The sequence below is a fragment of the Rhinopithecus roxellana genome, chromosome 16, assembly GCF_007565055.1.
Source record: "Rhinopithecus roxellana isolate Shanxi Qingling chromosome 16, ASM756505v1, whole genome shotgun sequence".
Taxonomy (NCBI): domain Eukaryota; kingdom Metazoa; phylum Chordata; class Mammalia; order Primates; family Cercopithecidae; genus Rhinopithecus; species Rhinopithecus roxellana.
Genome location: NC_044564.1, coordinates 54,079,791 through 54,101,218, shown reverse-complemented (window position 1 = coordinate 54,101,218; position 21,428 = coordinate 54,079,791). Strand labels below are relative to the sequence as shown.

Sequence of the window (21,428 nt, the reverse complement as noted above, 5' to 3'; positions counted from 1 at the left end):
AAGAACTCTTATATACATGTTTTTTCATTTAACATGCAGAAGAATCTTATGAGGAAAGTAGGAGAGTGATTTTGTCACCCTTCAGCAAATGCAGGTACCAAGTTTCAGGGAATTTAAATGACCTTCCAAGGTTCCACAGCTAAAATAGGTCCAGCATCTAGATTGCATTGTATCTTTCCCAATATTCTTTCTATTCCTGCTTATTCTGCATTTGGCATAAACCATAGCCACTTCTGCATGACTCTTGTTGTAGCCTAGTGGAAGTTAAATTGCCTCCCACAAAAATCAATTAACTATGAGGATGACCTTCTGAGTTCGATGTTTCCTTTGTGCTCCACTCCATTTTTAGAGGCCGGAACAACCTTTCCCTTTGAGCAGCTGTGGAGGGGAACTCTCCCTGCCCATGCGTTGGCTTCTTGAAGGATGGCTGCCCTCTGTGTCCTGAATCATCCTCCTCTTCTCTAGTCAAACCTAGCTCCAGATGTTACCTTCACCCTCTGCAGTTCCAGGTCATTGCAGCAGAGTAGCGTAGTTCTTGAAGGGTTTTGTCAAGAAGTAAGCTTCTCAAATGTGCAGCACCACCCAAGCATTAATCACACACTGAGAGAACTTGGCTGCCAAGGCAAAAGTGCCCAAGAGAGAAAGAAAATATTCCTACTGATCTCACAAATATATCTAGTACATCTGTCAACAACAACAAAATAATTCCAAGTCTTTTATCTTTTTTGTTTCCTTACAGAGTAGAAATTCCCTTTGTGTTTCAGATGGCACAGTCTGGGCTCATCCATGGCCTGGCATTCTGGTTTGATGTGGCATTTGTTGTATCTCTGTGTGTATACCCCCCACCAACATTTTCTCAGTCTGCTCTACCCCATGCTATCTACTATTTGTAATCACAATTTTAAAGTGTTTAATAATTGATTTCAATGACACTAATTCTTGTTTCTCCAATTTTGAAGGAAATAAACACAGATGTTAATGTTAATTTTAGATTTTAGGAAAAAGTGAAAATGAGATGCTTTTCCATGTGTCATATCAACTCTAAACTATGCAAAGCCTCTTAAGCCAAATGGATTGAGCTTTGGAGGAGTGAGAGAGGGTTTGTGCTTTTTGCACCTCTTTGGTCTTTAATAGAATCGATGGGGTGGTACCCCAAGCCTTTGCTTTTGTTTCTGACACACCTGCTTATACAATCTCTTGTATCCTGATACCTTGAATTATACTTTTCCCAGTTTTGGTTTATACTCTGGAGTCCTTTGACGATCAGGCAGATGTGTATTACTAATGCTAGTTGCAACATTAGGAAACTTCGCTATCTGTGCACCTTCCTATTGCACAGGTTTGAAAGTTGCAGGGAAAAGAGGGGAAAGACTACCTACACGTTGGCTGTCACTGTTTGGTGTTCCTTGTGTGGGCCGCACCAGTCCATGGCCCCCAAATCTCTATTCTCTTCCTGACTGCTGTACTCTGTTCCCAGGCTTTCTAGTATGTTCCAACTAGCAAAGAAATCTGGTCTGGGTCACATGCCCAGGTAGAGGAAAATGTTTACCGTGTGCTCTCCTTCATTCCTTGTGAGAATGCCCAGGCTTATCATTGTACCTGCTTAGAAAGAAATGCCCATGGGGCTGTAATACAGCTTGGGGGTCTGGAGGAAGACTCAAGAGAGGGGACCCCTGGAAACCTTGTCAGAGCTGACAATCTGAGAAGAAGAAAATGAGGCACAAATAACCTTGACTCCATATGAACATGTTTGTTCAAAGAATACATACATTTGCTCCTCTCTGTAATAACCCATGTAAATGAATTTGGTCCTGCAAGGGTGAGAGAGACAAGCATGAAGTAGCCTACCTCAAGGGGCAAGTGTCTTTGAAATTAAATGCTTTGTCTTTTAAAATATATATATATATATATAGAAAATTTGTGGACCAGCTCGGGCAACATAGCGAGACCTTATCTCACAAAAGGTTTTTTTAAAAATTAGTTGGGCGTGGTGGTGAATGCCCATAGTCCCAGCTACTCGGGAGGCTGAGGTGGGAGGATCACTTGAGCTCTGGGCAACAGGAAAACAGGCCTTGAAACAGGGTTTCTACCCTGTTTCAAAAAAAAAAAAAAAAAAAAAAAAACAAAAGAAGAAGGGGAAGGAAGATTTGCATTCTATTGTATATTACATCTGAGTATATTTTGATATAAAAGTCATTTATATTACTTAGGCAGCTAAATTACATACAATTTTTCACCAAATCTTCTAGTCAAAATTAACCCTCTAGGAATTTGCCCCATGCTTAATGTGCCCCTTGCTCCCCTTCAGCCAGCAACCACTGCCCAACCCCTGGACAGGTGACCTTGGTGTAGAAGCACAGCAAGACTTTCTCACTTTTTCATATGAAATGAGGAAACTCAATTTAACACTCAGGCAGACACACACAGGATGTCTGAGCTGGAAGCATGGTAGATGCCATATGCTCTGGTAGTTTTTCTTGCTTCCAAAAGCACCTTCAAGACCCCTGAACAGGTTGGCAGGAGTCAGTAAGAGGCCAGACTCCAGACATCTCCCTTTGCTGCACTATTCAAACAAATCAGCTTCTGATTTAACCTTGTTACTTATTGGGCCTCTAATGAGCTTTGATTCAGAAATACAGGTTGCCATGGTGGCCAAGTCTATGAGTTTGAAGCATGACTCCCCAGTTGTCCTGTGTGATGTTGGGCAAATTGTTTAACCTTTCTGGGCATACTTCACAGGATGATTGTATAGATTTACTAAAATTATATACATAAACTCTTAATTCAGTACTCAGCATGTGGTACTTACGCCATAATTTTTTTTTTTTTTTTTTTTTTTTTTTTTGAGACAGGGTCTTGCTCTGTCGCCCAGGCTGGAGTGCAGTGGTGTGATCTCACTCACTGCAACCTCTGCCTCCCAAGTTCAAGCTATTCTCCTGCCTCAGCCTCCCAAGTAGCTGGGACTACAGGGGCCCGCCACTACGCCTGTCTAATTTTTCTGTTTTTAGTAGAGATGGGGTTTCACCATATTGGCCAGGCTAAACTCAATCTCCTGACCTCGTGATCCGCCCGCCTTGGCCTCCCAAAGTGCTGGGATTATACAGCCATGAGCCACTGCGCCTGGCCTGCTCCATAAATTGAGCTATCCTTCTCATCAATGGGTTCTATGACTCAAAAGAACGAAAACAACTATCAACCTTAGTCTGCAGTCCAACCCATTAATGTGGGTCTGACGTGTGATTGGCTTTTATCTCTTTTTCTTGCCCTACAGGGTAACGGTTTGGCTGTCAACAGCCCCATCTGAGCCTCTGACTCATTGGTACCAGGTGTGGTGCCTCCTGCAGACTCCTCTCTTTGCCAAGGAAGGGGAGATGCTGTCAGGGAAAGTGCTGTTTGTAGCCAATAAACGGTAAGCAGGAAAGTACGGATGTGTTTTCACCTCTTTTTCCTGGGCATTGAGGTCTGGGAGCAGGAAGAAGCTGGTGGGCCCCTGAGACTCTAGCACCTACAAATGGACAGCAAGCTTTCCAGAGGCCTGCCTGAGCAATGTGTGTGGTAAGGAAGAGGAGCTTCACATAACTCAAAGGCAGTGTTCTCCACCTGACCGTGGAGGAAGGAAGGAAATCCAGCAGCTCACAGGAGTACTTGCCAAGGCTTGAATGATCAAGTGTTTAAACCTTGTGTCAGCTTCCTGGACTGACTTACATTGGTCAGTCTGGCCACATACCCCCAAATTTAGTACAATAAAATTGATCTGTATACAGGGGAGAAAAGCATTCCAGAGGCAGTATATAGTGTCAGGAAGGCCTCTGTGGAAATGGATTTCATGAGTTATCTGCAAGATTTACCTCGATTTATCTCTTGTTTTTTCAATGTCCTATTTCACCTTGTTGGAACTCTGCTGTGTGAGTTAGAGGATGGAAGAGTAGAGGAGTGGTTCCAAGACCTTCAGGGTATCAAGGGTACTCAGAGGCCATCTTATTCAACTTTCTTTCCTTGCTACCTCCCACTCTTCCTTCTATTTTATCTTTTGCAGATGTAATAGTCAAATTTTTATTTCAAAACTATTAAGCAGATAAAGGCCTGTGCTTGAATACTCCTGTGACAAAGAGCTCACTACCTGACAAACTAACTCTTTCATTTTTGAAGTCTTTATTTCTTTAATTACAAAAACCTAACATACATATAAATGAAAACTACAAAAGTGTATAGAGTCCTTCTCCACTCCCACACCTCACCCCACACCTCTGATGTGACAGTTTGATTTGTATACTTTCAGGTGATTTTTCCGTGATGTGCCAGTAAAGAACATCATGGTGGGGCTTGTTTGTACAAGTTAACACTAGAAGTCTGCAACTTAATTTTTACTTAGTAATAAGTCCTGAATCTGCACAGATAGATCTTTTTTGTTCTTTTTAATACATGCATAATAGTCCAGAGCATGGATATACTATAATTTTTTTTTAAAAAAATCTCTGATCGACTGATTCAGGTTGCTTTCAATTATTTAGGCATTGCAACAAATTCTGCACTAAACATCTTGGAACACACAGTGTGTACGGTGACATGAGTGTTTTCAAATGAGATGCCTAGAAATGGAAATGCTGAATCACAGAGTATGTACATATCATGCTCTGGTAGATACTACTTTTCTCAATGGTTGCACCAATTTCCCCTTGCACCAGCAATAAATAAGCATGTTCATTTATCTACATCTTTTCCTAAACTTCATATTATCCATCTGTATGATTTGTGTCAGTCTGATAGACCCAAAAATATTATTTTACAGTAGCGTCTTGTTTGGTTTGTATTTACGTTTTGGTAAGGTTAGGTTACTCTTCATATGGTCCTTGGCTATTAATGTCTCCCATTTTCAACATCTCCAATTATTAAAAAAATTATCCTTACTGTTGATTCTATATCTTACTTTCTATAAATTCCACTTATTGATCTTAGTTGTGTTTCTGAACTCGAACAAAGTAGGTTGGCTCTAACCTCTAAATGGCAATTGTTCAAATATTTGGAGAGTTTTAACAAATGTCCTTCTAGCCTACCTGTCTTTAAGCTAACATCCTCAACTCCTCCCTCCCATAAGAGTGATTTTGAAATAGTTTGAAATTCTAAGTTCTCCCCCTCTGAAATACCCTCGTTATCAGTGTCTCCTTTTAAAACATTTCTTCAGCACTAATTACAGGATGACAGCATATGTGTTCTGATAAATGCTGGGATCAGAGCAATAGTAACTCTTTCTGTTTTGAATCATAATAATATATTTTTAAGTTTGGGATCCATTTTACTTGAGTGTATAGTCAATTAAACACAAGAAGTGTATTTTTGCATGATTGACTTTTAAATCACATTTCTCCCTTTTCCTAGTATGCAGCTAGCTGGTCTTTTTCAACTTCGGTACAGGTTTTTGTATTTATTCCACTCATTCAATTATCTACTGTTTTTGGATCTTTACTAGAGCCGGTGGATTATTTCTTTTAATTTTTTTAGCATATTAGTGATTCCTACCATTTTATCTTTTGCAGATTTAATAGGCAAATTTAGATTTTAAAAATATTAAGTAGAAAAAAGCCAAGGATGTAATCTTCTTTCAAAGTTTGCGTGTATCCAGCTTTCTTCACACCTTTTGGCTTTGGTCATGGAAGTAGCTCAAAATCTACTCACCTGTATTCATTCCCAGGCCACATTTCTCCAGCTAGGTCAGAAAGAAATATAATATGACCTTTTTGGAATATGATATCTAAATAACCTTAATTTCTGACTTCACTCTCATAGCCCAGTCCAATAACTCTGCCAATAAAAAGGAAATGAAACTAATTGAACATCGCTTTTATTATAATGAAACTGAGCTAGGTCTCTAATTATCATGACTTTCTATCTCCTTAACCTCATTTGGGCCCCTTCTCTTCCCCCGTCATGTAGCCTCAGTTATTATTTCTTGCATATCCTCTCAGAGTTTCATTTTAGATATAAAATTACAAAACACTGTAAAGGTAAGAATCTACTTTCTTATTTATTTCCTCCTCATTGCTTTTATACCTAAATAGTAATATTCTGTATCTGTTTTCTACGTCCTTTTTCACTGAGCAATACATCTCAAAGACATTTCCATATCTGCACATCAAGATCCTTCTTGTTCTCTTCCGTCTGCATCATGATCTTCCTTCATGAAAGTTATTGCTTCCTCCATACAGGTGAAGGCTTCATTATGTTTCAAAAATCGTGACAAAATATTTGCTCACCTTTTTTATATGTGCCATGGCATCATTTTACTGATACACGTGTTTCATGTGTTTGTAAATTTTACTACTTTTTTCTACTTTTTTTCGTGATCACCTCTCTCGCACTTGCTGTTTTGATGTTATTGTTCATCAAATTATAGGACTTTTCTGGGCAGTTATTTACAGGAGGAAGTTTCTGTGGCAGAAGAAGATGTGACAGTTTTCATGCTATTGGTTTTTCTCAACTCAAACTTTTTCTTCTTCTAGGTTGCCACAGAATCACACTGCTTCCTGCAACAATGGCTCCTCTTGTATTCTTTAGGTAGTTCCACCATGCTCCAGTTCCAGGAGCATTTTTGCCCAAAGCTCTGCTCACCCCAGTTCCTGCACAAGATGTTACAAACAAGGAATATACCTTTTGCATTTCAGAAAAATGCTTCTCATTTTCAGGTGCTAAGACGTACTGCCCCCGGGCTCTTTTGTCCCTCTTTGCACTTCTTTTGCACCTTTTCCCACATGACTAATAACCAATCTTGACTGCTTTTACAGCCCTTACGCATATGTCTAAGACTGCAGATTATCCCCTTCTCCTAGTTTTACAGAAAATGAGGTTTGCCATCTGCAGAATATTTCGATTCTCCTTGTTTTTGGATAGCTTCCAGAAGGAAAAGTGGAAAATGCTGACTTATGCCATGTTCATCCTGAAAGTTACTACTTTCTTTCTGAATCCTTATCAACCATCTGTTTAATGACCAGTTCTGGAAAAAAAAAAAAAAAAAAAAAAAAGGAAAGCACAAAGGAGCAATAGCCAACATCTGCCTGGAATTTTGGACTTTGTCTTTTCTGCTTTTTGCAAACCAGGATAACATTATTTTTCTTTCAGATATTTATATTTTTACAATTTCTTAGTGTATAATTTTGTGAGTGAATTTAAATCATCTTATTCTTCTATTACTTTTTTTCTGACATACCTTGTGTCTCATCCTCATGGGTAATATTTTTTCTACCCTTCTTAAAAGGTTAGAAGGAGGCAAACCATCTACTTCACACTCCTGCCCACAGCTCCTACAGCCCTGTAGTACCTCTGTTAGAGCACCCATTTATTGCTGTAATTTCCTATATGTGAGCTGCCTGAGAAGAGAGACTGAGTCTTATTCTATGCTGTATCCCTCTTTACCTAATATATTTCAGACACCCAGAAATATTGTGGAGTTACTAACTGAGTGAAGTCGTCATCAGCTGATACCATCTCTCATTAAGAACTTAGTCGAGCACAATTGAAAGAAGCAGCTAAAATATGGCCATGTAATGCTTTGCAAAGGAAGAAAGGAAGGGAGGAAGTTTTTAATCTTAGTAGGTTAGCACCCTTATGTAGTAAAGAGACCACGGTTTGGCGTCTGCTATGTGCTGGTTCTGTTCAGTCTCTTCTATATACTGGTTAGTACTGGAGTGATCTTGGTCAGGTTAATGAATCTAACATCCCAGTTTCCTCACCTCATCCATCACCTATAAAGTAGTATTTATAATCCTTGTCTCATCAGACTTTTACAAATATTAAAAGAGATAAGATAGTATTTGTGATTAACACACAGTAAGCCCACAGTAAATCTTAATTCCAGTTCCTCTTCCTTTATTCTCATCCTTATTTTTAATATCTCTCTTCAGATATTTTGGGTTTGAAATCCTTGTTTTCCTTGGTATTTTCTAAAAGCCTCTGCACTTCATGAATGTCAGTGTTTTCATTCTTTTTCAGTAAGGTGCTGTCCCTTTGTACTGCTTTGGATAGAATCTCCCCCTCCCTTATTGTCAAATATTCTTTTAAACTCTGAACTCCTAGGAGAGTTCCCTATGCAACCTCACAGGTATGAAAATAACTGCCCTTTTCTTCCCCATCAGGTCCATTTATGATTGTACTATTAACATTTTATTTTTGACACTCTCCCATCATTCTGGAGCTGTCATTCATTTTATTGCTCCAGCAATAAAATAGAACCTAGTGTTTTCATTAACTTTATGAAATTTATATCCTGAAAGTTCGTAGAAATGGTCTTTAAAGTTTTTTGATCATCTGCACCTATGAATAAAAACACTTTATGTATGTCTTCCCCAAGTATACCAATATTTATCTTTTTGTTGTTGTTGTTGTTGTTGTTGAGACGGAGTCTCCCTCTGTCACCCAGGCTGGAGTGTGGTGGTGCGATCTCGGCTCACCGTAAGCTCCACCTGCCGGGTTCACGCCATTCTCCTGCCTCAGCCTCCCAAGTAGCTGGGACTACAGGTGCCCACCACCACTCCTGGCTACTTTTTTAATATTCTTTTAGCGGAGATGGGGTTTCACCATGTTAGCCAGGATGGTTTTGATCTCCTGACTTCGTGATCCGCCTGCCTTGGCCTCCTAAAGTGCTGTGATTACAGGCTTGAGCCACCGCGCCTAGCCCAATACTCTTTTAATTATGTGCATGTACTACAGTAATAATAGAAAGCCCAGAACTAAATAGTTTCTCTCTAACTACACACACACACACACACACACACACACACACACACACGTGTATACAGACATGCTATATATACCTATCCACATATATATATACACACATGCATAGATCTATGTGTACATATGCATATATAGAAACTCATATATTATATATTTTGTAAGACATACAAAAATAGAAATCAAAGGATGCATTGAAAAATAAATATAGGCTGATTGTTGGATCTAGCTCAGCCACTTGTAGAGAAATATTTTAAAACATTATTTAAAATTTTTGGATCCCTGTGAAGGCCTGCTATACCCAGATTTGCCAAGGGATTTGGTTTGGAGAGTTTGATGAGCTTTATAGTTTATAAACCTAGAAGAAATGCTGATCAAAGAATTAAAGCATAGGAAGCATCACTGCAATCATTGCTATTTCTAATGGTCGCTGTTAAACTGCTTTACCTTGGACATCACATAAAACAAAACCTCTCCATATGTGGTCATCTGCATCAGAAGGAATTATGGAAGAAACTGCTGTGCATTACTCAGCACAGTGAAGTAATAGAATGTGCTAGTGCAGCTTTAGATGACATTTTTTTGTTCTACAATGTTACTCATATTCTTCTAGCTCTGACCCATGTGCCTATCACATGGCTGGTATTTAACTCACTAATGTTGCACATATTAGTTAAAGTATGCTTAGAGTCTTATTGAATCTAACCATAATGATAATAGATTCTTTCAGCTATTATATTTTCTTCTATTTTTTTCCGTGTACTTACAGATGTAAATGTTTAACAAAATGATGCTTAAGTATTGCTTCATATATTCCTTCTTTTATTTGACATAAGCAAGTGTCTATCCTATATCATAATTCTTGAAAATGTAGTTTTCAATGGCATTATATGAATATATAGCACTATTTAATAATTTCCCACTGTTGAATATTCATAGTTTTATAATGTATTATTACTTATAATAATAAACACTGAATTTTTGACAGAAAGACTGTAAAGTTTCAGCAGGGCCACATTTCCTTTGAAAGCTGAAAGGAAGAGCCCTTTGCTTTTTAGCTTCTTACGGTGCCTTGCAGTCCCTGGGATTCCTTGGAGCTGCATGGCTCCAGTCTCTGCTTCTGTCTTCACATGGCTGTCTTTCCTGCATGTATCTCTGTGTCCTCTCTTCTTCTTATGTGGACAGCCATGGAATTTAGAATCTCCTCAAGTTCAGTATGGCCTCTTGTGAACTTGGTTACAGGTGCAAAACCCTATTTCCAAACAAGGTAGCATTCATAGCTACTGGTAGTTAGGCCTTGCGCATATGTTTTGGAAGGACACAATCAATCCATCATAACTAATAAAAAAAATTTTAAATAATAGTTCAGCATTTTCTTCCACACTCCAGTGTGTCATCCCACGTTGTCTCTGGGGGAAAACTCAACCCCTTTGAAGAACACTGGTCTAGAGTCCATGCCTGCAGAGGCTTTCATTTCTTTATGTGTCAGTGAATCCTCGGTGACTTGGATAATTTTTTCCCAAGCTTCCTGCCACGTATTTCTCCATCCCATTATTCTTTGATGGTCAGAACTAAGCCTATCCCACTATTTCATCTTCTGTTTTTTGTAAGAGGAAATTATCATGAATTACCATACTCTCTGGAAAGACATGTTCTGCATATGTTGTTCCCAAGTTTCCAATTTATTCTTGGATATTGCAAAAGAAATGCTGGTATACAAAGCGATGGTTTTGTATTCAATCCTTGAACTAAGATATGTTCCCACTTAACCCACCTGCTCTGTCTCTATACAGTTTAAAATAACTAAGTGTGGCAGGGAACTAGGGTTTTAAAAAATGCACATTGCCAAATAACTGGTTCAAAAGAACTAATAGTTATTAAAAGTTCTGTAGACACAGTTTTAGATTATTAATTATTGGTTGCTTTAGAAACATTCCATAAACATTACACTTTAATTGATACCTAAATACCTTCTGGGTATCTTGGCATTAGCATGGCACTGCTATTAAAGTGTATTATTTTCCTGAAATTTTAAATGAGGACACATTCTCCTTGGTCAGGTGAATCACTATCAAATCAGTGAACCTGACTATTCTTTCACTGCACCCCCCAATCTTCCCCTCCACACACTAAAGGGCTTTAACCACAAATCTCAGCTTTTCACTGCCCAGACTGACCCCAAACTGCTCCCTCTTTTTCCTTCCATCAGAGAAGATAGGATTTTGATAGTGTGCAAAGAGGAGTGGGTTGTAAAAAGTGAGTGTGAAGTAGCTACATTATCATACATCCTGTTCTGAACAAAAAGCCTTGCCGAAGACCCCATAACAAAAATCTATTGATTGTTCATCCCAACCACAACAAGAACCATGCAGTTCTTGTGACTAACCTGGTTCATATGTGCGTCCATAAATACACACATCCACTCATATGTCAGAGTACTCAATTCCTACTTGGAGTTCTACTTTAATTACTTCAGACATTATTAAGATGTCTTTCATTTGGCAAAAAGGGTAGGTATGTCTCTCCCTGACTTATTTACCAGGCTGATATCTCAGTCTTTCTATGATTCCAGCAAGGTTTGAACCTCTTCTAAGGAGCTCATTGTCACAATATCTGGTTTCCCTTGAAGCTACATTCAGGTATCACAAATGTAGTGAAGTGTTGGATGTAGTTATCATGGAAGAAAAATTTTAAAACAATGTTCTGAGCCAATTAGCTGAGTTATAAAAGGATCAAAGGATATAGTCTTGATTTTTAAACAGGTTGTAGCTATGTTTTCCTTCTAGTTTGCCTGGTCCCAATAAAATCCAGAACTTGAATTACTGGTTTTACTTGGCAATGACAGTGTGGAAGTGGGGATAGAGGACTTTATATCACTCATTAATTTCTGAAATTTAACGAAGATGCTTAATAAAGGATATTAAAAATCCATAATATTTTAACTCCAAATATTTAAATATTAAGGATTTGGAAGGTGTGATAACATTAGCACTTTCACATTGGGCATGGTGACTCACACCTGTAGTCCCAATGTTTTGGGGAACCTAGGCAAGAAGATTGGTCGAGGCCAGGAGTTCAAAACCAGCCTGGGCAACATGGGTAGCTATTGGGCAGGTGAGGTGGGAAGATCATGTGATCCCAGGAGTTTGAGACTGCAGTGAGCTGTGATCATGCCACTGCACTCCAGCCTGAGCAAGAGTGACAGCTGTCTCTTAAAAAAAATAGCACTTACATGCTTTGTAGGTGAGGAAGTAATTTGGTACACTTTCTGGAAGATATTTTAGCGACAGTTTTGGGAATTTTAAATACATTGATATGCTTTAGCCTGGTGAGTCAACCTCTAATTTATTCCAGTAAATAATTGTAGGTAGGACATAAAGATATATTACAAGAATGTCCTTTACCACATTTCTGTAAAGAATTCAGTGTTTGTTATTATAAGTAATAATATATTATAAAAATATAAATATTCAGCAATGGGAAATTATTAAATAGAGCTATAGATTCATATAATTCATATGAATTATGTAATTCATATAATTGAAAAATACATTTTCAAGAATTATATAGGATAAACACTTGCTTATGTCAAATAAAAGAAGGAATATATAAAGCAGTACTTAAGCATCATTTTATTAAACATTTACATCTATAAGTATACAGAGGGAAAAGTAGAAGGAAAATATACTAGCTGAAGGAATCTATTATTATGGATTATTTTGTTTTCCTTATATTTTCTCTATTTTTCAATTTTTCTACAGTGAATACGTGACATTTTTATAATCAGCAGAAATATATATATTATTAAGAATGACTAATAAAATCCTACAAACATAACTCCTTCAGATTAGTCACCAAGAATGTTATTTATTCTTAACAGCCAATTCCTCTCACTATAATTGCATGAGCCTTCATCTGAGGCCTCTTAAAATCAATCACATCTGTTTGCTGTTAGGCTGTTTTACATCAGTTTGAAATTTTAGCTCACCCAGTCCTTCCATGATTGAGATTGTTTTGGAACTTCAATGATGACATATAAAGCATCTCTGTTACTTAAAGCCATTTTCTGTCATTGATGTTGATAAAGCTTCTCTACTCCACCCCTTCCCAAAAATGTGCTTTGATCAACCATTACCTTTGTAATTTTTAGATCAAGAAATTATAGCTATCAAATTCTTCTAATGAATAAACAAGACTTTGAATTGCCTCTACAAATATTAATGGCTTCCAAATAAATGCACATGTACATACATAAGATGCCAAACACCTACTCTCAAAACCCTTATGAAGTAGGCATATATGAAAGATGCCTTATATGTACATGAGTAGCTAACCAGTCTTGTGACATGTGTTTTTCTCTGTAATGCAGACAGAGCTATGACATTCAGATCGTGGCACTGGCGAACCAAACAGGCTTCAGATCTGAGAACATCCTCAACTTAAATAATACTTTCTTTTTTTTCTTTTTTTTTTTTTTTGAGGCGGAGTCTGGCTCTGTCGCCCGGACTGGAGTGCAGTGGCCGGATCTCAGCTCACTGCAAGCTCCGCCTCCTGGGTTTATGCCATTCTCCTGCCTCAGCCTCCCGAGTAGCTGGGACTACAGGTGCCCGCCACCTCGCCCGGCTAGTTTTTGTATTTTTAGTAGAGACGGGGTTTCACCGTGTTAGCCAGGATGGTCTCGATCTCCTGACCTCGTGATCCGCCCGTCTCGGCCTCCCAAAGTGCTGGGATTACAGGCTTGAGCCACCGTGCCCGGCCAGAATACTTTCTTTAGGTAAGAAATCTTCCCATGCATTTTACACCTATGTTTATAAAAATCTTAATCACTCCATGACCAGGTAAAGAGGAACAGAATAACTCTATCTTTCCTAAGAGGAAAAGAAAGTATATACTAGTTCTCTTCCTCTCTGGGGAGACTTGGCGCCTGTATGCAGTCGAATGTTTCATGATCCCTTAAACAGAATTCAATACATAACAATCTGATACTGAAACAAAGTCACTAGAGAGTCCTACAAAGTGAGCTATAATGTCCTCCAGTTCCAAGTGAGCTCAGTCCTCCAGCTGAGCTATAATGAGCTGTGTGACCTCAGGCAAAGCAAGTTTCTTTCCCTGGCATTTGGTTTTCTCATCTGTAAAATGTGGGATTCAAAGATAGTCTGACTTTCATTCACTTTATGTAGCAGTTATTTCAATATGCCTAAAACATGAATTCGTTTAAGTTATATTTTTTTTGAGACTCATTGGATGTGTAGCTCACATAAGTCAGGACATTCTCTCTTTAAGAGCTATGCAGATTTCATCTGATACAAGGAACTTGCCACAGTGAGATGAATACAACAAATGTTTCCAGAAAAAAGACTCCCCATCCTTAGACACCTGTTCAAATATGAGCCAATTAAAAATCCACACATGAAATCAACCACACAAATAAAACCACTGGACACTGTTTACTCTTGACTTCCTTATTAAAAAGAGACTTTTTCCTCATAATGTCTCCCAAAGGCTATTAGTCAAAGAATCATATCTCTGTAGTATTGAAAAACTTGAAGCAAAGAGGAAATTCAGGAAACCAAACCAATAATTCTTTAGCAGAGATAAGAAAATGAGAGATTTTGACCTTGAAGCAGGAGAGGAAAAAGAAAAAGGGCAAAGCTACAATGTAATATGTTGTATACCAGTTGTCACATACAGTGTGAATCTTTGAAACTCATTGCCCATTAGAGATACAGATCATGTCTTTAATTCTGAAGGAAGGGAGATGTCCTTGCTTTCATCCGTCCTTAACACAATCATGCCATGTAAAGCAAAGGGCACAGGTTTGGGCCTCAGAGAGAACAAGCTGACTACTCACTAACATGCAGACCAATTTGAGGCAAATTATGTAACCTATGTAGGCCTCAGTGTTTTTATCTGTATAATGAGATAAAAGGCATATACCTCACTAGGATTGCAAGAATTTACATAAAATGCTCAAGTACCTAACAGTTCACAGAATTAGTGCTCAATAAATGCTAATTTTCTTTCTTCCTCCCTTTTCTTCCTGTTCTCTGCTTTCCAGCTCTCTCAATATGGTAAATAGATGACGATTTATAGTTTATTCCAAGCAGAATCATTTGGGATTTGAAAAAGAATGTGACTACTTAGAAGGTTTTAGAAAACTCGCCTTTTGAATACAAGAACCATGTAAACTATTAACTCTTGAGTCCCACCTCTGCTTTATCTTGCAAGAACAAGGCTTTTACCAAAAAACCACCCAGAGAGATCTTGGCCAGGGCCGACACCTCCCTTGTGTGAAGGCACAAACAGTGACCATAAGGTCGTAGTGAGAGATTGTAAGGTCTGAGGATAATTCAAGATGGCCACAGCTCAATCAAAACAGACTGGCTGTTGAATGAAGGGCACATGACTTTCCTTTTCCCTTGCCTCTTACTCAGCAGCTGACAGACAGAAGCAGAGGAAGGTGCTTAATTCCCTGAGAATTCCAGATCTTGACTATATTTCTTCACCATCCCTTTCCTGATGTCTAGACCTCAGCATCTTCAGTGGAGATGGGGACTAAATGACAGAATTTTAGAAAAGTGCTTAGCATACAATAGGTGCTCAGTTAAGTGTTCAACAATGGTAATGCCCTTCTCCAGACCACTCCCACCGCTAGTTCAATGCCAGTTTGCTATTACAGCATCTGAGAGGAAGCATGTGTGTGTGTTGGGAAGAACTGAAATAAATGGTGTTACCCAGAGAAATTGTTGGTAATTTAGCACCAAAATAACTTTTTCTCCATTTGTTTTTTGTTCTACCATTTTTAAGGCACTATAAACACTACCGATATGCAAGAGCATACCATCTGGGCATCATTTACATACTAGAAACATCTCAAGATCAGCAAATTTATTACTAAAGGCACAAACGTCCACCATTGCATATAATGTGAAAGTTTCTATTTTTCCTTGGTGGGGTGGAAACTTTTATTTTGAAAATTAATTATTTTAAAGTAATTTGAAAATAAAAGAAAAGCTAACAGTTGTTCCTTAAACTGAGCAAGAGGACAAAAACACTTCATCAGAGAGGACAAGCTCTCAGGTAACCTGGCAGATTTTACAAGAACTTTGAGACTAGCGCTTCATCATTCAGGCTCTGCACAAGATCTGGCTGGGCCATTCACTATGTCAGTCAGCAGAAATGCAGCAGATTGGGACAGATTCAATCTCTGCCTCCAGGAAACTCATATTGTAGTGGGAGGGAAGTAGGTATCAAATAGCTTGATGCATAATTAATTATCATAATTGCAATAAGTGATATGAAGGAGAAGGAAAGGGTGCTAAGGGAGCATTTATTGGGAGACCTAGAGCAGAGTTTCAGAGTTAATCTGTAAAACAACCACCCCCAGTGACCCAAATCCAGAAACAGCTGGTGGTCCTTTAGAATACAAGAAGAAACCTGTGGTACATTGTTACGGAGTGACCCATTTGAAGGGAAGGTGGGGCTCAAAGTTTCCTATTGAAACTTGAAAACTTCATCAGGCTTGGCCTCTTCTGCAAAGCTTTTCCCAAGGCTGAGTTAGATGCCTCTCCCACATCACTCAAAGACCCTTGCACAAACATCACTTTTATGGCATCTGGATGAGGTTGGTCTCAGTTACTATTTAACTTGTCTGGGACCCCTAATACTTTGAGACAAGACCTTGTCATTGCCCTTTGTAACACAGTGTTACACAAAGCTGCTGGATAAATGTCTGATGAATGAGTGAATGAATGTGGCCCCAAAGAGCTCCTCATGGGTCCCCAAAGAAGTAAGCTTATGATCACAATATCATGGCCAAAAGAGCATTTAATCTTCCAGCCTAGCACCACAGCAAACCTCTATTATTACATTAATAGCTCTCACAAAATAATTTGATCCTTCCTTTTCCAAAATATTAAGTTCCCTTAATTTCCTCAACTTAAGTATTTCTTAACTTCCCTTCTTTCTTTCAACCAATTTATTAAACAATTATAGTGTGTCAGGTACTGTTCTTGGTGCTGAAGAGAATGAGATAGGAACAAACTCCCTGGTCCCATGGTTCTAGAGAGTCTCATGGTTTGATGTCTCCCAATAGAATTTTTTTTTAAAAGTAGGTTGGGCAAGGTGGCTGATGTCTGTAATCCTAGCATTTTGGGATGCCAAGGTGGGAGAATCGCTTGATTTCAGGAGTTTGAGACCAGCCTGGGCAACATGGCAAGACCCCATCTCTACCAAAACAAAAAACAAACAAACAACCCAGCCAGGCATGGTGGTGCACACTTGTAGTCCTAGCTACTCAGGAGGCTGAGGTAGGAAAATCACTTAAGCCTAGGAGATTGAGGCTGCAGTGAGCCCTGATCATACCACTGCACTCCAGCCTGGGTGGCAGAGCAAGTCCCTATCTCAAAAAGGAATTAAAAAAGCTAAGCACATGGGATAATTTCAGATGGTGATAAGTTTTCTGAAAAGGATTAAGGGTAATATCTACCTGATTTCATTACTTACTATAAAACTACAGTAATTGAGGCTGTGCAGTACTCACGAAAGGGTAGATGTATAGGTCAGTAGGATGGATTAGATCAAAAACAGACCCTAACATATATGGTCAATTGGTTTTTGGGAGTTACAGATAATTCAATGGAGAAGAGTTAGTCTTTCAAAACTGTTGGAATCATTGGATACCAGTATGTGATTTTAAAAAATAAACTTTAATCCATATCTCATAGCATCTACAAAAATTAAAATAAATCATAAGTTAAAATATAAAACCTAAAAGCATAAAATTTCTAGGAAAAAAACAAAGAAAATCTTTGTGGCCTCAAGTTAGACAAAAATTTCTTACATATGATCTCAAAACCTCAGAGAAAAATGATAATACTTCAAAATTAAGAACTCATAACCTTGGAAAGACACACTAAGAAAATGAAAAGACAAGTCACACACTGGGTGCAACTATTTGGAAATCACAAACCTGAAAAAAAATCTAGAATATTAAAAGAACTTGTGATATAATTCTGCCTGAAGGCCCAGTAATAAGAAAACTCAATTTAAAAAGTAATGATAAAGGCAAAAGATTTGAACAACTACTTTACCAGAAAAAAAAAAGTTCCATATAATAGCAAATAAGAACATGAAAAGATGTTTGGCATCATTAGTCATTAGGGAAATTTAAATTAAAACCATGATGAGATACCACTACACAACTATTAGGTGGCTAAAATATAAGAATCCGACAATACTAAGTGCTGACAAACATGTAGAACTACTGGAATTCTCATTTATTGCTGGTGGGAATACAATATGGCACTATCACTTAGGAAAACCATTTCACAGCTTGTGATATAGTTAAGCATTCACTTACCATGTGACCTGGCAATCTCACTCCTTGATATTTACCTTAGTGAAATGAAAACTTGCATTAACAGTGAAAACTATATTTGAATGTTTATTGCAGCTTTATTTGTAATCACCAAACCTGGAAACAACTAAAATGTCTCTTAAATAGAGAATAAACAAACAAACTGTAGTTCATTCATACAATGGAATAATAATAATAATAAAGAATGGAGTACTGATATGTCTAACAATATCACTACATTATACTCAGTGAAAGAAGCCAGATTCAAAAGGCTACATACTATTAGATTCTATTTATATGCCACTGTGGAAAAAGCAGCATTATATATAAGAAAACAGATCAGAGCTACATGGCAAAACCCCATCTCTACAAAAAATATAAAAATTAGCCGGGCTTGGTGGTCTGCAACTGTAGTCCCAACTACTCGAGGTACTGAGGCTGGAGGATCACTTGAGCCTGGGAGATGGAGGTTGCAATGAGCAGAGATTGTGCCACTGCACTGCAGCCTGAGTGACAGAGCAAGAGCCTGTCTCAAAAACAAACAAAAATAGAACAGAGGTGGGGTTCTTGGAAGGGTTGGCTCTAAAGAGGTATGGGAAAATTTTAGGGGTGAGCGATGGAGCTTTTCCATATCGTGATTGTAGAGGTGGCAACACATAGCTATATGCTTTGTCAAAACCCAAAGAACTATACATTAAAAAGGGTGAATTTTACTGTGTGTAAATTTTTTAAATTACATAAAAACTTATTTAAAAATGGTTACATAAAGGAATTATAGGAAAGTTAAAAAGGAATAAGCTAGAAAGTGTCAAGGCCAGGATTGATGGATTGGAGGATTGGTGGAGGAGGTCTGTTCCAAGAGGTGGCACCTGATAGAGGCCTAAATGTCAAAAAAGGAGCCAGCATAGGCAGATGCACAAGCAGAGCCTTACCAGAAGATAGAAGTAAGGGCAAAGGCCCCAGGCAAGATAAGGCTATTGAGTAGCAGAAAAATAAATCAGTGCTTAGGCTTTGCTATAAATCTACAGAGAAGAAAAAAAGTTCTTTTGATGAACAGAAATCTGGATCATCGTCTTGGATCTGAATTCAGGCTGTGCATAATCAAACATACTAAATATAGTGGGTAAATATAGATTTAGGGCTGCCCCTAAAAACTCCAGGGAAAGGCATGGGAGTGAGAATAGGAAAGGGGAAAGGGGAAAGGAGGAGAAGGAGAGAACATGAAAACAAAACTTGCTTGCTTATAGCTTTGGGTCTGGCTAGAACTTAACCACTTCAGTGTCATAGAATCACTTTCTTTGTTTTAGGTTTGCCTAGAAGACAGTAACAAGCCAAGCAATAAGTAAAATGAAGGCCTGGGAAGTTTATCAGCATCCCAGTTCATACTTCATGATCTATGCATTCTAAACTTTACAAGGGTGTTTCAGTTTATTTAATTTTTTTTCTAACTCTAAAATTTGCATACTAACTTTACTGAAGAGTCGATTTCTTGGTGCTTCTTAGACTAGCTCTTTATAATTTTCTTCATGTGCCTGAAGATTAAATTTCTTTTAATTGTGGGTTTCTCTTTATTACTATTATAGCAAAACAAACAGCATTACTTTAATTTTAGAAGTATTTTTTAAAAATTTAGCCTGTGGACCGTGGGCAGCCAGGGTTGGTGAAGGATCCCAAGATGGTTGGGTGAAAACTTGCTCTAAAAACCACTGACTGGGTAGCTTTTGCAGAGATCATACCCCAGAACCAAAAGGCCATTGCTAATTCCCTGAAATCCTGGAATGAGACCCTCACTTCCAGGTTGGCTACTTTACCTGAGAATCCACCAGCTATCGACCGGGCTTACTACAAGGACCAGGTAGCCAAGGCAGGCTTGGTGAATGACTTTGAGAAGAAGTTTAATGCCCTGAAGGCTCCTGTGCCAGAGGATAAATATACCACCCAGGTGTATGCTGAAGAAAAAGAAGATGTGAAATCTTATGCTGAGTGGGTGTCTCTCTCAAAGGCCACAATTGTAGAATATGAGAAACAGAAGGAGAAGAAGAACTTAATTCCATTTGATCAGATGACCATTGAGGACTTGAACAAAGCTTTCCCAGAAACCAAATTAGACAAGAAAAAGTATCCCTAATGACCTCACCAACCAATCAAGAATTTTTAAAATTGAGTCCAGGAGGAAGATCTGGCCCTTATATTACACATTCTGGACATTGAAAATAAAAATACAGTTAAAAAAAGAAATTTAACAAAACCCTACCTCATGTTTATACGTATGCAATATATATGACTGAGATAAGAGCATGTTAGGAGTGATCCTCTATTTGCAATTTCAATCTATTTTTGCAAACATTTTCAACAAATCAGCAGCGACTTTCTAGCTCAGCAATGTGTTAAGAAATTTTTGCCTTATTCATGTTGTTGAATATAGTATGATGTCAGGAATGTTCTTCACTGGCAGCAATAGTTGATGAGTCTGTATGTAGTTAAGAGAATAAAGATGGTGCCTTTGTCAGTTTCTTTGAGGTTTACAATAAAAATGTACAGTGTGAGACGGCAGTGAGGCCTCTCCTTTTCTTTAAGACATTTGTTATATGTCACATGTCAATGATCATGAAAGATGATCTCTCTAAAGAGCAGGTTTTCCCCTGGCCCAAACAACTCTTACAAAAGTGGATGTCACATCAGCACACCAGTCTAATGAAGCCCACCAGGCAACCTGCTCATTCTGTAGGGAGAACTGGAATAAATAGCAGCTACATATTCTCATCAGTCAGGCAGTCATCCAGAGCTTAAAACTTTCCACTCTGGTGCTTTTGCTCATTCTGACCACTCAGTCTGAAATAGTCTTCCCCTTCTATCCACATGAACAATCTTACATCACTACAAGACTCACTTCTAATACACCCTCCCCAGTATGCCTTGCTGACTCCTTCCACACTCACTAAAGATACGTTTCCCACCTTTGACATATCCTCCAGTCCCTCCCCTTATCTAGTCCTATCTTACAGCATTTTATCATGCACACATCTTTCTCTTCTGTCAGACTTAAGTTCTTTACCGGTTGGATCTGGGTCCAATTCATCTTTTTATTACCCGTGTTGCCTAACAATATGCCTCATACATTGAAGGTACTCAATAAATGTACATTGATTAAATAAATAAATTGATCCTAAGAGTAACTAGAATTATAGAATCAGACATGACAATGTTCTAATTGCCTTTCAAGCATGGTAGGCAGAAAATATAAACCCTAGATTGCAGAAATACATACATAATGGCTTCTGCCTCTGCTCCACCCACACTAAGGGCAGACATGCATAACTGTCCTAGCACTCTTTCCTCCTGAGAC

General features: G+C 38.3%; 1 protein-coding gene and 1 pseudogene across 1 annotated transcript in view; both read left to right on the top strand.

The window, feature by feature from the left end:
* LOC104682262 (histone-arginine methyltransferase CARM1-like) overlaps positions 1-13,175 on the top strand; it is a gene marked incomplete at its 3' end in the record, with an annotated part of 174,201 nt that extends 161,026 nt beyond the window's left edge. The window contains 3 exon segments of the mRNA XM_030919179.1: positions 740-829; positions 3,272-3,409; positions 13,094-13,175. Coding sequence (XP_030775039.1) covers positions 740-829; positions 3,272-3,409; positions 13,094-13,175 — 310 coding nt within the window.
* Positions 13,176-19,757: 6,582 nt separating this feature from the next.
* Positions 19,758-20,240, top strand: LOC104682236 (annotated as a pseudogene).
* Positions 20,241-21,428: the final 1,188 nt, after the last annotated feature.